The 16,022-nt window shown below is 30.7% G+C and overlaps 1 protein-coding gene across 10 annotated transcripts in view; it reads right to left on the reverse strand.

Annotated features, from left to right (window-relative positions):
- The window catches only part of LOC145256434 (serine/threonine-protein kinase PAK mbt-like), a 253,669-nt gene that overhangs the window by 37,689 nt on the left and 199,958 nt on the right, over positions 1-16,022 (reverse strand). For 6 of the 10 annotated variants that reach the window (XM_080115329.1, XM_080115327.1, XM_080115331.1 and 3 more), the window contains one exon: positions 15,685-15,861. The exons of the other annotated variants lie outside the window; for them this stretch is intronic. In XM_080115329.1, the coding sequence (XP_079971455.1) occupies positions 15,685-15,861 (177 nt within the window). The remainder of the gene's footprint in view (positions 1-15,684; positions 15,862-16,022) is intronic. 10 annotated transcript variants of the gene reach the window in all.

Here is a 16,022-nt window from a genome sequence, read left to right on the forward strand (position 1 = left end):
TACAAATTTTATGATACTTGAAGGTACAAAACATTTTGATTTCTTCAGATGTTTTTTTTAAACAGCCTTTGTTAAAAAATAATTTAACTTTGTTCGTTTTATTAAAAAAAAAGTTGAAAAAATATTTTTCACTCAGTAGTGAGCTTTGGAATATTGTCAGTGAAAAAAAAACAAAAACACAATCGCCAAAAGATAAGCGTTTTATTATTTTTAGTCACCACTTTGAAAAATCACTCACAAATGCGACTGTTTCACTCGCAATGTAAAGTCCTAACCAATCAAAAATATTTAAAATACTTGAAGTTAACTACGTCAAAACTTACAATAAATAATATTACCTATGAAACTTGTTATATTTTAAAATGCTTAACATAATACTATTTTATCTGACACTAATTCTGGCATCACGGAATTTAAATTATCAACATCATTCCTGGATCAAATGTTATCTCAGCATCTGACTTCACACACTCGTTTTTTAGTCACCTTTTAAAATTATCTTTTTTTTTTCCTAGCTTTTTTGTTTATTTGCTTTTTCACCATGATACCTGAAAATGTCTGTGATACAGATGGAACATACATTAAATTTTTTTTTTTATTTTAACACACAAAAAAAGATCATTAGAAAAATTGCCAAAAATAAAAACAGTATAGTTTAAGCAGTAGATTTATTATTTTAAAATTTTTTTTCCTTAAATGAAAAAAATGCTTCCTGAAAACACAAAATATTTTTTTTTCTTTATTATAATCCCTTGTTTGGATTTATGATGGATTAATAAATATTGTAATTTATTCAATTTTATTTTCACCAATTTTTGCTTTCTCTCTCTCCCTCTCCTACACACACACACACACACTACACATATATAATACATATCTAATGGTGGTATACTTCCTAGATGTAAATCCACTGAAACTCTTATGGATATCAAAAAGTGCTCGATAAATAGAGTAATTATAGTATATTTATACAAAAAAATACAAAAAAATATACAAACTTTTTTGTATAAATAATAAATCTAATTTATAAATCTCACTATGTTTATCTGTCTTCATTTTTACAAAGTGCATCTCCTCCAAAACAAGGTTGCAGAGTAGCATTTTTTGTGGACTGTTGTTCTATGTATAAGCCAGTAAAAATAGCTAAGGGGTCAAAAATCGAAAAAATTGGAACTTGGCAGGCCTAAGTCAACTTAAAGTGATCTTGTATGCATGTGCAAATATACATTTATATGTTAAAGTCGATTTGTTTTTAACTATTAAGTGGCTTAATTTTAAGTATTTCTTATCTGTTGATAGCTCAAATGGTAGGGAACATGGCTGGAGTGTTACATGTTTTGGTTTCAATGGCTCATGACACCAGTCATTGTTTATTTTAAACTTGAAGTCACTAATATAAATAAATAAAAAATATTATATTATCAAAGTAAATCTTTAACAAAGCAAAACTTATCAAGATAAGAAAAGCTCAACACTATTAAGGGGAGCAAAAACAATATTAAATGAAAGATGAGCAAGTTACATATAAATTTTCCTATTTTTTCCTTTCTTTTATTATTGGATCTTCTTTAAATGATCCCAATTATTTTATAGTGGCCTATAATTTTTTAAAATATTACATACATATATTGATTCACGCATATATGGTATACCTACTTTTAATTACTTTTTACCATATCCTATTTTTCATTCTCATTTCATTTCTAAATGTCATTAAGTCAGTTATTTTCTATATTTGCATAATTCTGGCCTTTCTCCTTTTCTGATAAGAAGCATTTAGCTTCAAAAAGCCATAGTCTAAAGAGGTTTTTTTTCAAATTTCCACTTAACGTTTCCTTATTGTTTTGATGATATACTAAAGTTATATATAACTTATTTCTCATCTTTGATATTATATATATATATATATATATATATATATATATATATATATAAAATTATTGGAATCTTTTTTTTCCTTGTACACATTTTTGTGAATTATTCCATGGATTTCTGCCTTTGGATTATTATGGACCATCTTCTTCCAATTACGGGATTTCCCTGGATTTTACTTGTACAAATGGAAATTCTTTTAACTTAAGAAACTTGAAGTTTTACATTTGGATTTTACCGTCACTGGATTTTTTTATCTTCCACCAGACTATCCATTTATGTGTAATCACCTTTTTCTTTACCATATTCCCTCTGCTTCACTTTTTTTTCTTTTCAAGTAAGATCTTTGGCTTACTTGTTGTTTCATCAAATACTTCTGCTTGTAAAATCCGATCCTGCATTTTGCTAATTTCTACCCTCTGATGAGAAGGGAAGTATTTCTTCGAAACTCTGCGGATTAAGGACTATCCATTTATCTAGTGTTTCCTTTTCAGATTAAATATGTTTTTAACTTATTTCAAAGTGTTTTTTTAACATATTTTATTAACTGTTTGCTCATATATATATATATATATATATATATATATATATATATTCAATAGAGAATTGACTTCATAATAATAAATACGAAATCTGTATGAATTAAAATTTAATTCATATTCGGGTATGCCTCCCTTCCTCCTATTCATATAAAATAACATCTAAATTAGGGATGTAAACAAAAGAAATAAAAAAATGGAAGAAAATGTATCAAACTGCAAAGTTTAAAAATAAAAAGAAAGAAAAAAAAAATGTGCCAATTAGCATATTTAAGATTAATAGCCACCAGATGTCAAATTTTTTTTTCTACTTGTATTCAAATAAACGTATACATTGTAGTAGGAGGATCCTTATTATGTCTATATTTGTTTATGTAATGAAAATCAGCTAATAAAGAAAAAGCATCTGGATATTTTTTATGTGCTTCTTATATTCTAACCATGAGCAAAGTTCAGCCCCCCCCCACTTCCGCTCCTCATCTGAGATAATCTCTCTTTGACCTACAAGACTAATTCCTTGTAACTGATAAGTAATTCGCTATTCAGCTAAGAACAATCTGTATAACTAGAAAAACAGGTGGTGCCATGTGTTATTAAAGACTAAAAGAAGTATCCCTTCTTCCCACCAAACGAAAGACAACAATACCAAACTGGAGATATCAGCCCTTATGAAGAGCATTAGTGCTAAATTCTAACGATAGAAATTATGTTTGATTGGGTGAGATATTAACAGTTAAATTTTGCCAACCAGTTTGATTTTTTTCTTTCGGCCGTTTTAAGATGAGGATTGGTGACTTGTATTATTTGGACTATTGTTCTCATCTTGAATGTTATTTACACAACATTTCGGCCGATGTAACCTCGGATCTTCTTTAGGTGTGTCTTACTGGACTTGGGAACTTGTACAGAATTTCAAACGGAACCTTTTTATTAAAGTGATAGATTGCTCTTGTTCTGTCAGCCATGACGGAGTAGAAGTTTTAGGTAATTCTTAATATTCTTAGTATTATCTATAGTAAGGATTGAACCTAAAACTTTTTTTGGTCTCCCCCGACAAAAGGAGGATGGACTTGTAAATTCACCCTTGTCCGTTCGTCTGTCTGCACTTTTCTCAATAACTACACCTTGGAATTTTTTCAAATTTTGCACAAACATTAAACATGATATGAGTATGAAAGTAACAGAATGAATATTCCGGGAAAACTCCTGTTGCCTCCCTAGGGGTGTCTTTCGTGTTAAAATACCTAAAATTGACACTTTTGTGCTTATTAAAAAAAATTGATGCCTTAGATTTTTATAAAACTTTCTGAAAAGTTGTAACTAACTGATTTCTATATAATTTTGTTTGTCTATACTTCGCGATAACTCTTGGGTGTGCCACAGGGGCTCTTTTAGGGCTAATAAAAACACTCCATTTTTGGAACTATTTTACCATATTTGTCCAAAATTTTCTGTGTATATCTATTTAGCAGTTTTGCATGGTGCTGAACTCAAATTTAAATATGTTAAGGCCTTGGGAACTTTTGGGGCTAAATGATAGTCATTTCCTTTTTTGCATGGTGCAGAACTCAAATTTACATACGTTAAGGCCTAAAACTGTACTGTTTGTTCATTTTCACCGGGATTTGACATCCCCTGGGAACTTTTGGGGTTAAATAGTGTGGGGGTGGGGGCAATGTTGAACTTAGTCAATTTTTTATGTTTTGTTCACTGTGCACCCACGGGGGACCATGCATGCTTCATTTTTTTACATGATAGTCACCACTTAGGAAGACCCAAAGTTTACTTGAGGACAAGGATTACCAAGTGTCAGATGATCAATAAGATAACACTAATGATGAGTAGTGGTGGAAATTGGATAGAATTTGATTATTTTAGAGGACGGTTCAACAAGAAATTGTTTACATTGGACTTGAAAATGACCATGTTATAATCAACTGGAAAGTAGCCCTGCGATATAGAGTTCCATAGGTAGGCCGTTCTTTGTTAATGGAATTTGCATTTAGTTTTAGCTAAAAATAGAGAGTAGGGAAAACTTAACAATGGTTATAGCTAGACAAGTGTTTGTTGTGAATTATTTGTAGGGGACTGATTAATAATTTTTTTTTCTATGTATCCAAGATATAACTGAAGAAGTTCAGATGTTAGATTAGGCAAAATGTTGTGACAATAAGATCCAAGAAAAGAAAAACTATCCTGAATAATTTAAATAATCTACTTTTATTGTTTTTCTATTGTAGCTAGCAACCGATTCATAAGCTCGTATTTGATTGATATGAGCCAGATGGCCAGCTTGAAGAAACTCCTGTTGTAAAATACAAAACTCCTGTTGATCTCAGGAACAAAACATCAATCTGAATGATGATTCTTACAACATGGTAATTATTTAAAAAAAAAGAAATCCCTTTGACAGAATCAATAGACGAATCTCAACTATAGAAAATAATTCTCATGAAATTAATTTGGAAAATATTAAAAGATAATCCTTTAAAAACATTTTTTAAATAAAAACCAAGCATTTATAATTGTCTAAATAAAAAATATATTTACTTACTAGCTGGGAGACACGACGTTCTTCAAGATTGAATGAGGATCAACGAATGTCGAATCCCATATTTTATTGTCATCTAAATAGGTGAAATTAGCCATTTTTTAATCAAATGGATTAATTACCTGCTCTAGTTAGGGACCCATCGTGGTGCATTTCAAGAAGCTTTACATGCCTCCCTGCAGTGATTTAGTCCATAATATATTGTAGTGTACATTACACAGTCGAGAACCTACTGTTGATTTCATAAAATTATTTTATATATAATAGCTTGAATTAAAGTTTAAAATGCAAAAGTCAAGTATTATGTTTCAATTGTGCTCTTAACAGAAAGATTCATTTCTAATGCGCCCCTGTCATATCAAAGAACCTACTGCTGATTTTATATGATGGTCCTTTCTGCTTGTACGGTAATAAAACTTCTCAAATGCACTTGTGATGTTAGACTCTATAAGTCAAAATCACCTGTTCCTTTCATCAGATGTTTTCAATTATCGATACTAATTGAAGTAATTCCAATATAAAACCTATCTAAGAACACTATCAGACACAAAGTACATTTATGTGTAATAAAAAAAACAAAAACAAGTGAAGCATTCATGGTCACCTGTGAGTGCGCAGTGAACGAGGCATAAAAAAAATGACTAAGTTCAGCATTACCCCCCCTCCCTCCCCATTTAGCCCCAAAGTCCCCAGGGGAATCAAATTATGGTTAAAATGAACAAATGGTGCAGTTTTAGGCCTTAACATGCGTAAATTTTAATTCTGCACCATGCAAAAAAAGAAATGATTGTCCATCATTTGCGCCCCCAACCCATTTAGCCCCCAAAAGTTCCCAAGGCCTTAACATATTTAAATTTGAGTTCAGCACCATACAAAACTGCTAAATAGACATACAGAGACAATTTTGGACAAATATGGTAAAATAGTCCCAAAAATGGAGTGTTTTTATTAGCCCTAAAAGAGGCCTTATTGCGAAGTATAGACAAACAAAATTATATAGAAATCAGGCAGTTACAACTAAGGCATCAATTTTTTTTAATAAGTATAAAATTGTCAATTTTAGCCATTGTAACCCGAAAGGCACCCTGGGGGGGGGGCACAAATGGAGTTTTCCCGGAATATCCATTCTGTTACTTTTTTACTCATATCATGTTTAATGTTTGTGCAAAATTTCAAAAAATTCCAAGGTGTAGTTATTGAGAAAAGTGTGGACAGATGAACGGACAAGGGTGAATTTACAGGCCCACCCTCCTTTTGTTGGGGGACCAAAAATCGAATCAGTCAATAGATTTGCAGTGAGGTTTTATTTATACAATTCAGTGAATCCTTACTATCTTTATACATTTATGAAGTCGAGTTAGTTGTCACACTGACATTGATATTAAAAAGCCCCTTTTCTATTTGAAAAGTGATACAACTTCCTTATATTGTGAATATACGAGCGATTTCAAAAAGGATAGCTAATTTGCATATTCCTTTAAAAATGAACATTTATTGATTCACTGTTTTTTTGTTTTCTTACTAGATGATTATTTTCATTTACTGCTATATGCAGTTCTATTTGTACACATTTTGTACATTGTGCACAAATTGCATAGCATTTGCAGCTGTATTTAGTGTAAATCTCTATCCTTATGTGTGGAACAGTCTCTACAAAACTACAACATCAATTTTCAGTCTACATACTTTAAACTCTATGTATGAGATATTCGGACATGTGAAATAAAATTGATTTGGTTTTTAGTAAACAAAATTTTTTTTTATGAATGTGTCGTTATCCCAGATGATATCAAATGCTGCTAGAGAGCTAAATGTTTTGGTTCTAACTAATGGCACCCAAGTAATTTTTTTTTTAACTTGGAATTACTACGATATATTGGGTGCAATATAATAATCAATACAGAACTGGCTCTTAAATAATAAATACAAAATCTGCATAAAGTGAAATATTATATTTAAGTTTACTTTATGATTTGGCAACACTAGGCAGGTTGCTAATGTTTATATAAAAATGCTCAATAACAAGGTTGGATTGTGTGTGTATATATATATATATAACTACTTCATTTACTCACATAAAATTAATATATGAAAGTATAAATTTATGCACAAACTTTAAGTATTTATTTCAAAAGTGCTCAATGCGTAGGTAGAGCTAGTTAGTTATAAAATATATATGGCGATTAAGCTACACTGAATATTCCGCGTTTCATCCACTCTAGGATTCTTCAGGCTTATGCGCGAATTTTGTGATTTTCTGTTCGTTTTATACATGCACCTTCTATTGAGATTTTATATATATATATATATATATATATATATATATATATATATATATATATATAGAGAGAGAGAGAGAGAGAGAGAGAGATAGAATGATAATACAAAGCAAATTTTACATAGTTCAGATCAAATAGATCTCTATAAGAAGTTGTTCCAAACTACAAAATAAAAAGCTAAGTATATTTATTTTTTAGAAATATTTTATTATATCATTTTATATAAATTTTGGAATACTATGAGTATTTCTCATTCCAAAATTCATATAAAAAGCTATAAAAGCATCTTGACCCCCCCAAAAAAACTTTTATATATATCTAAAATGAGTGCTTTATGCTAAACCTTTAAAGAAAATGTAGTATTGTGATAACTAATCACTATTAATTCCTAACAGTGCATCAGACAGATACCATAATACTCAGTTTGCTGCACTTTATCATAAAAGTCCATGCAACCAGATCAACCCAGTAGTTTCAAAGAAAAAGTGGAGCAAATAGACAGACTAAGAGAAATATAATACAGATATATTAAGTATATAAGTGAACTACCTAGATACCCACAACTGGACATTGCAGTCTCATATGGATGGCCTTCTGTAAAAAAGTGGCAATCACTATATAAAAAAGTTCTATTTTACACTAAGCACATTAAACGGAGCAAAGGCTTGAATGAGTTAATTGCCTTTTTAACTCTTCTTTCAAGGCGAATATTGCAAACATGACTATTTTCAATTATTTTTTTCCTACAAAACCTTTCAATCATGTCTCCACATTGGCATAGCCAAATGAGTATAAAGATATAAGGTATTTGAATAGTTTAAATTATACCCATTTTATGCAGGATTCTCAGGTAGCTTTAGTCGTTTAGAAAAAAGTTTTTATTCATAAGGATATATTTAACACTTTGATGCATATACCAAAACATGCACAGTTTTAGAATATGTATGAATGTACGCACATACAATATCATGATTGCTGCAGATGTAAGCAACGAGAGGAAAAAAATGAATCCAACAACAGCCCCGTCACTCTTTCTCTCGTCAGACATGCTATCCAAACAGGATCTGTTTACAGATAAGACTAAAAACAGAATCAAATAGAAGGGACTTGAAGAGCACTCACCACCGTCAAGTGAAGGATAAGGAGTAGGGTGAGGGGAGGCCTTCTACCTCCAACACATGCAAAGGTCAAGCCTTTTTATCTGGCTGACCTTTTTATCAGCTAGGAGAAATTTCCTGAAAACTTTGCATGCATATTCTAACAAATTTACGCTAAGAACAGACCAGATGGAATTCATTCTGAGAGAGAGAGAGAGAGAGAGAGAGAGAGAGAGAGAGAGAGAGAGAGAGAGAGAGAGAGAGAGAGAGAGAGAGAAAACAAGAAAGAGGGAGGGGAGGAGGAGAAGAAATTAAATCATGTTTGATTAAACATCAACAGCCTCTGGTTTCGCCTGGTTCAACGAAATGATGCTGTCTAAATACACATTCCATATATATTTAATGTACCCACATAATTTTTTTTTATAAGGAGATATATTTTATGTATCAATTTTCAGTATTTACTTCAACAGTGCTCAATACATAAGGTAGTAAGTTATGAAAATATAACAAGTTACAGAGAATTTTCTGCATTTCATCCTCATAAGTACTTGTTACTGTGTATTTTTATATATACATGTATTAAGTTTGCTAGCTAACCAATCAAATTCTTAGTTATCTTTTCTCCTGTTTTCACTAGCCAATGGCCAAGCTATTATCAAAGATTTAACTGACTTCTATTTCACCTCCCCATGTTCATTTTTGGATAGAAGAGAGTCATTCTTCATTGTGTATTAAAAGATTACCTTGTTTTAACCTGGGTGTACTTACATAAGTTTTCTTGTATTTTGTTGATATTTTACATTAGTATATATATATATATATATATATATATATATATATATATATATATATATATATATATATATATATGTATATATAAATGTATTGTTATTCTAAAGTTTATTTTGTGCATATACTGTTTGCCATTTCACTTCTATGGTTTAATACACTTGGGGGATTCTTTAAAGTTTAAAATTTTGAATTTCTCATTCAAACATAATCTACATGTGCTTGTCATCTTTTTTTTTTTACTCTACTATCAGTGGGAATCTTTCTTAGAGCTCCCATTAATAGTTCGGCAGTGCTGTTTTTACTCTGTTTTTGTTATTGACTGTGCATTTATGATTGTAATATGTGGTTTTGAAATATAGAAAGATTATACCCATGTAATATTTCTTGTTATTTGGATTTGAATATTGTGGCCTGGTGAACAATGTTTTTGGTTATTTTGTCGTGAACAGAGTCGGTGAATTGTACAGTTTCAATTTTACTCTTCACTTTTTTTTCTTACAGTTTTTGTTTCTACTAGGGTTAGGGTTGTTATTTTTACTGCCCTACACTTACTGTGAGAACTTACAAACGATAATTAAAGCATACAATAAAATACTAAATGGGAGCATTAGTGTCAATAAAAAATAACACAAAGGAGGACAACATATAATCATTAGAAATGGTAGGAATTCAAACCTTAGTAGCAATATTTTGACCAATATGATGCTTTAATATGATGAACTTCATTTTCATTTAAAAAACAAACAAACATTTATTTCAGGTTGCTATAATAATAACCAATGCTTATAGCCTAAACACAAACAAAACGATACATATTTGCAGGTTAAAATATGATTTATCCTCCTTACATCATTTGAATAATTATTTGAAGTTGCTATTTTAACGATGGTCTTAGACAGACTAATTTATTTATTTCTTTTTTTCAAAAAAAAAAAAAAAAACATTTGGGTACTAAAAAACAAAAAAAAAACATGCTAAAAGGAAAAAGAAGACAAATTAACTGACAGAATAAAATAGCACATGTCTGCCCAATTTAGGTATGAAGTCTAAAATTCGGCACACAATTTTATAGAGTAAATGGAGTTTTCATTGGTTAGTAATCTCATCTTACTACAGAGATATTATTTCAGTTTTCCTTCTCCTAGATTAGTTGCCTTATCAAAGCTTGGGAGTCTGGTCTACCCAACTATTTAATGTTTAGATAAAGGTAAGAACAATCGCTTGCCAAACCTTATCAATCATTTAACACGTAAAGCTATCTTGTTGGATTTTTAAAGTCGGACTTAAAGAGCATTTAAGCTGAAAAATCAAACTTTGTTTCTGACCAGTCAATGTTCATTTGTTATTACTGTATCATGCTATCAGCAAATATAATGTACTCAGTTATAATTTTAACAATTATTATGAATATGAATCATTTTTAAATAATCACCTAAAAATCAAAATCAGTAAAGTTTTAGTTAAAGAATGTAATAGTTGTTTACCTTATAACAAAAAATTATTTTTCTATATAAGTTTAAAAATGTGCAAACAAATAAAAGTTAAAAACTAAAATGGTTTCACTGCATCCCGGGCAGTGTAGTAACTAACAAGATGGCAGTCAAAAGGTACATAGGTCCAACTGAGACTTCTAGAATTTCAAAATATCCAACTTCAATTCCTAGCATTCTTACCTTCCAAAACCTTCAGACTTCAACTCCATAACCTTACTAATAACTTTATCTACACTTGACTCTAAAAGCATATGACCCCCCTCCTCCTCCTCTAATATGTAACAATCCGGCAAGTTTCATTTTTTAAAGAGGAAGGAGGTGCCCAAAGAGGCGGAGGGCTGTTCACATAGAGGAGTTGTCTTAAAACTGGGATGATCCAAATTATAACCACACATACTCTTCCCCATATTCATACACACATTGTCTTTCTCCCTCTCCTAATATGTCAGCAAGACAAACAAATAGATAACCTTAGTCAAGGCCAAAGCAATTACAAATATCCAGAATGTAAATATCATAAGACTGAAAAAGCTTGAGCGTCACACAAAGTGTCCACAAACTGGTTGCCCATTGTCAGTTGAGACACAATTATCATAAAAATAGCTGAAATCACGACACTTGTTTTTTTTTCTTCTTAGAGATACACTTGTAAATGTAGACCATTTGTTGGTTGTTCCAGACTATAAAAATTCTGTACAATAACCAAATAAAAAAGAGACAAAGATGTTGACATGCATACACAACAATAGATTCAAAAGCAAATAAATAAACAAATAAAAGATAATTAAAAAAAAAAAAAAATGGATAAATAATAAAGAAAAGCAATCACACTTAGTTTGTTAGCAACACACAAGATACCAAACGGAGGAAAGGGAGATTAATAGGAGTTGCAATTATTTTTCACTCAGCATTAAAATTTGTAAGACGAGCATTCCTCATAGGATGAGCAGAAAAAGCACATAAAATGAATTTAAATATATATATATATATATATATATATATATATATATAAACAAACTACATTTTGTATGTAAACAAGAAATGAATCTAGTATAAGGCAATACTCGTAACAGGTCTAACAATTATGCAAATCAAATCTAAAATTGAGAGTCGGTATAATTATTGTGCATTATATATTTGAAAAATTTTCTACAAAGCAAACGTATAACATTTGTGTAGGTAATAAAAATCACATAATAGAGTTTATTTCCAATAACTTCCCATTTGTGAAATACTACAAAACGGCTTCCCTGCAGACTACAACATGGTTATCTTCAAATCAAATATCAACAAATACTTGCCATAAACTATCCTCATAAGTAATCAATTTTATTCATTCTGTTCAGCATTTTCAATTGTTGAATAATTGCTTCATTATTCAACTATCATTCACTCTCATCTACTAATCCTTATGTGGTGAATTATCAGTAGAACTATGGCAACAGCATATTCTTTTCACTGTTTTGACTCTCAAGTATATATGTGACAGACACAGTTAATAAACCGAAAACCACATCACACTATATAAAAGCATATAAGATATCAATGGGTACACACTCAGGAGTCAAAACAATAAAAAGAATATGCTGTTGTCCTAGCCCTACTTATCAGTTAAAAAAAAAAAATTAAAAAATTTGGAGGAAAAAAAAAAAAGATTATCAAAATCGTATTTAAGATTCATTTTGTTTTTCTTAACGAATTTTCAAACTTTCTATGAACGACAGAATTTGCTTTTCGGTTGTCTAATTACATTTTGTATGATTTTAATCAAGTAATCAGCATGAAGAAAACTAATTTTTTGTATTATCTACAATTGTTTCTGAATTTGTACCGAATAAAGCAAGTTTTTTTGTACATTTAATTATCTTATGGTAGAGAAAGATTATTTTTATTCCTTAAGTTTGCATTTATGGTAATTGTAATATACTTTCTTATAATAATTACTAATTATCTAATTACAAGACATTGAAAAAACAGTTCTTACCCTTTATGACCTGGTTGAACTAATTCATTCTGCCATAAATAAATGAATATAACGGCATAAATAAAGTGGGAATTGATTCAAACATGCCTTGTACATATTAGTTCAGTATCTGGCTACATGCCAGATACCTCCAGATTGCAACTGTCCATTGCTTGCATTCAGTATGCCGTCATAAAAAATTAATAAATATTTTTTTAATCATCTACATCATAATTCAGGTCATAAAAGGTAGAGTGTTATTTAATAGTAACTACAGTGAAACTGCATGGTTGTAGGTATTGTCTAGGCATTTTATAAAAGACCAGGGAACGAGTGGATTCTGAAGAGGAAAAATATCATGTATTGCTATGGTGTATCTTTATATATGATTTATTTTTTTTTTAAATACAGAATAGTGAACTCTCTAGACATCATAAAAAAGCAATAACACTTTATTTATATAAAACACTGTCAAATGTAATTCTCTATTGAATCTGTTTGGTTTTAATGTGAAGAAAACAATTTGTAGGATTTTCTTTTGCTTAAAATCTTACAAACGGTTTCCACATTAAAACTAGGCATTTTCTGTTACTTTTTTTTTTTTTTTTTTAGGTTTACAAGTTCTTTAGTGTTAACTATTTTGTACTTTTAGAGTTAAAAAAACAAAAAACAAACTTAAATTGTTCCCACACAGTAAAACTAGTCATTTTCAGTAGAGAATTTAATTCTAATGAGGTTTATTTAAATTATGTGTTGATTTGTTTTGCTTTACACATGTTATCCAATCTGTACTTTTACCTTTTTTAAAAATAAGATTACGTGGGTTTGAAACAAGTTGGTCTAATATAGAGCATCCAGAACTTTGCAGTGACTGAAGCAGGCATAAGGAAATACAGCCCCCACCCCTCCTGCTGTTTCCAGCAATATCTGAAATTTATTGCATATAAAACAAGATTTTAGCAATAAACTACATACACATCAATATGGATAACGTTTATAAAATCTTTCTAAAACACTTGATAGCTAAAACAACTATCATAATTTTTTTCTATGTGCGAAACACATTTTCAGTTTGTTGGTTCATTGAATTTGATATGAAGATTCCAGAGTTCAAAAAGTTGTACTTGAAGAACATTGGAAACGTTGTGGAAATAACAACCAAGATGAGAATAGTAGTATGAAAATAATCTAATCATTATTTTGTTGTCCAAATCAATGTCAACTTTTTTATTTTTTAAAACTTTTATCACTCTAGTGTGATAAAATACATCTTTAGTTATTTTAATACAATGCATTCTATCAACACAGATCGTTCCCAAATCTGCTACTGCATGATTTACACCTGAGGTTCCATATTTACCTGCCTTCTCACAAGAGCAAATACAGTATTGACACAAGTTTAATATTAAGCCAATTGGATACTGAGAGCAAAGACTAAAAGTATGTAAAAATCAATAGGCTACCCCATCTGCTACTAATTTGAGGCACTTTAGAAACTAACAATAATGTTCAGCCTTTGGTGCTTTAATGGTAAGATTGTTTATAATTACATTGTCATAATTTGTAATTTATAATTACAATGTCAATTTGCAAACTCATCTTAAATGATTAAATTATTGAAACAGTTTAATCTTAAAAGACAAAGATTGATTTATCAAACATGTTAAAGAAAATCTTGTCAACAATATTCCTTGTAAGCTGTACATTGTACTTTCAATTATTGGTAATTTTTCATTTCTAAATGGTTTTGATGACTATTTTATTTTGTTCTAGCTGGAGATGAGGCACCCTACCGAATGCCAGACATTCAATGGCTGTCTCAGACATCTCAACTAAGAGATATTTTTAATATTCTAACCATCACTGTAAGTGCAACTCTTTGTATCTCTTTTGCACTTGGTTCAATGGGTATATTTGCCAGGTAGTTTTTGAAATTTTTTTGCAAGAGCCCGGTTGCTCCTATAATTACCAGAATAAGGATGATCTTCCTAGAATTCCAGTTTCTGATGTGTGTGCATATTGTCACTTTCTGCTGATCCCACCTATTGTTTCAGTCTTTAATAGGTACAAGTTTATAATCAGTGTAGTCAAATTTTGTTTACAGTACAAGAAAGGAGTGATGGTACCCTTGATTATTTGCTTTTCTGTTTTAAGGTGGATTAATCACTGTACTTTATCACTTCCTTCCAAGAATAGGAATAAGGTTGTTTTGAACTTTAAAGTCATGTCACAAACACACTTAAAAATTATCTCCCATTTTTCATGGGATGTTGTAACGGGGAAAATTGCCTTGCTACTTTCAACACCTCTAAAACCAATTCCTCTCCTTTCACCACTAATGCTCAGATTATTGTTTTGCCAAAGTTGAAATGAATGGTTCTCTCCTTGAGGAAACCCTTTGTTTTAATAAGCCCTTAGGGCTGACTTTTACTCTTGATCTATGAAGGAAAGCTTATATTCAATCTGTTGCTAAAATTGCTGGAAAAAAAAAATGGTTAGATTGTTCTAGAAGTCCAGAAAGTACTTGACTCCTGATGTAATCTTTTACTTGTCTAGGAATCAAATATAGGTTTAGCTTGAAGATCCAAAGAACTTTTTCTTGCTTTGACAGAGTACAAAACCACCTTCCAATCTAATGGGGGGAGGGGGGGGGGAAAGATATATTTTTTTTTTCTACAGCTCCTTTCCCACAGAAGCAATGTCTATTTTTTTCTCTACTCTATCATTGCAATTGAAAGGATAGATATACATTACATGCTTGTAAATACAAATAATCTCAATCTGATGATATATATTTTATTATTATTTTTTTTACCCAACTTTTGATCCAAAAAATGAATCTATTAGGTGTCCATTTTTGGTTTTATGAGGAGTTGGAGAATTAGAGGTCATGAGTTTATAATGGTAAGATGTTTAAACTTAGAATATTTTCATAAACGTATATGGCTGACAAAAATAAAGTTGAATAATAGTATAAAAAAAGTGGTCACAGTAAATCTATTTAAAAATCAAAATGAAAAAGTTGCAAAGGTTTCTGGTGTGAACATGTTAAGGCTGATGAGTGGTGGTAGTAGTGGTAGTAGTAGTAGTAGTACCTGCTCATGGGTGAGTCTCTGCTGTTCAGTGAAGGGTGGTTTGGAGGGTAGAGTTCCTGGAGGAATGGCTGTCTGGGGGGACTTGGAACCAGAGGATGGGTGAAAAGCGGAGGGTGTGATGTTGCCTCCAGACCCTGGAGCTGCTCCACCACTCATGTTGTTGTTGCCATGCATATCCTTCAGATGGTAGTTGTTTGTTTTGGTTTTTAGGGGGAGAAGTAATAATACAATGTGAGAATGACAGACATGCAGCATGCGGAGGACAAAATGCTTTCAAATAAACACACATTCAGAAAACAAACAAAACAAAACAAAAATATTAATGTTTTAAAAATAAA

Source organism: Euprymna scolopes, chromosome 32, assembly GCF_053919585.1.
Source record: "Euprymna scolopes isolate OS-2025 chromosome 32, ASM5391958v1, whole genome shotgun sequence".
Taxonomy (NCBI): domain Eukaryota; kingdom Metazoa; phylum Mollusca; class Cephalopoda; order Sepiida; family Sepiolidae; genus Euprymna; species Euprymna scolopes.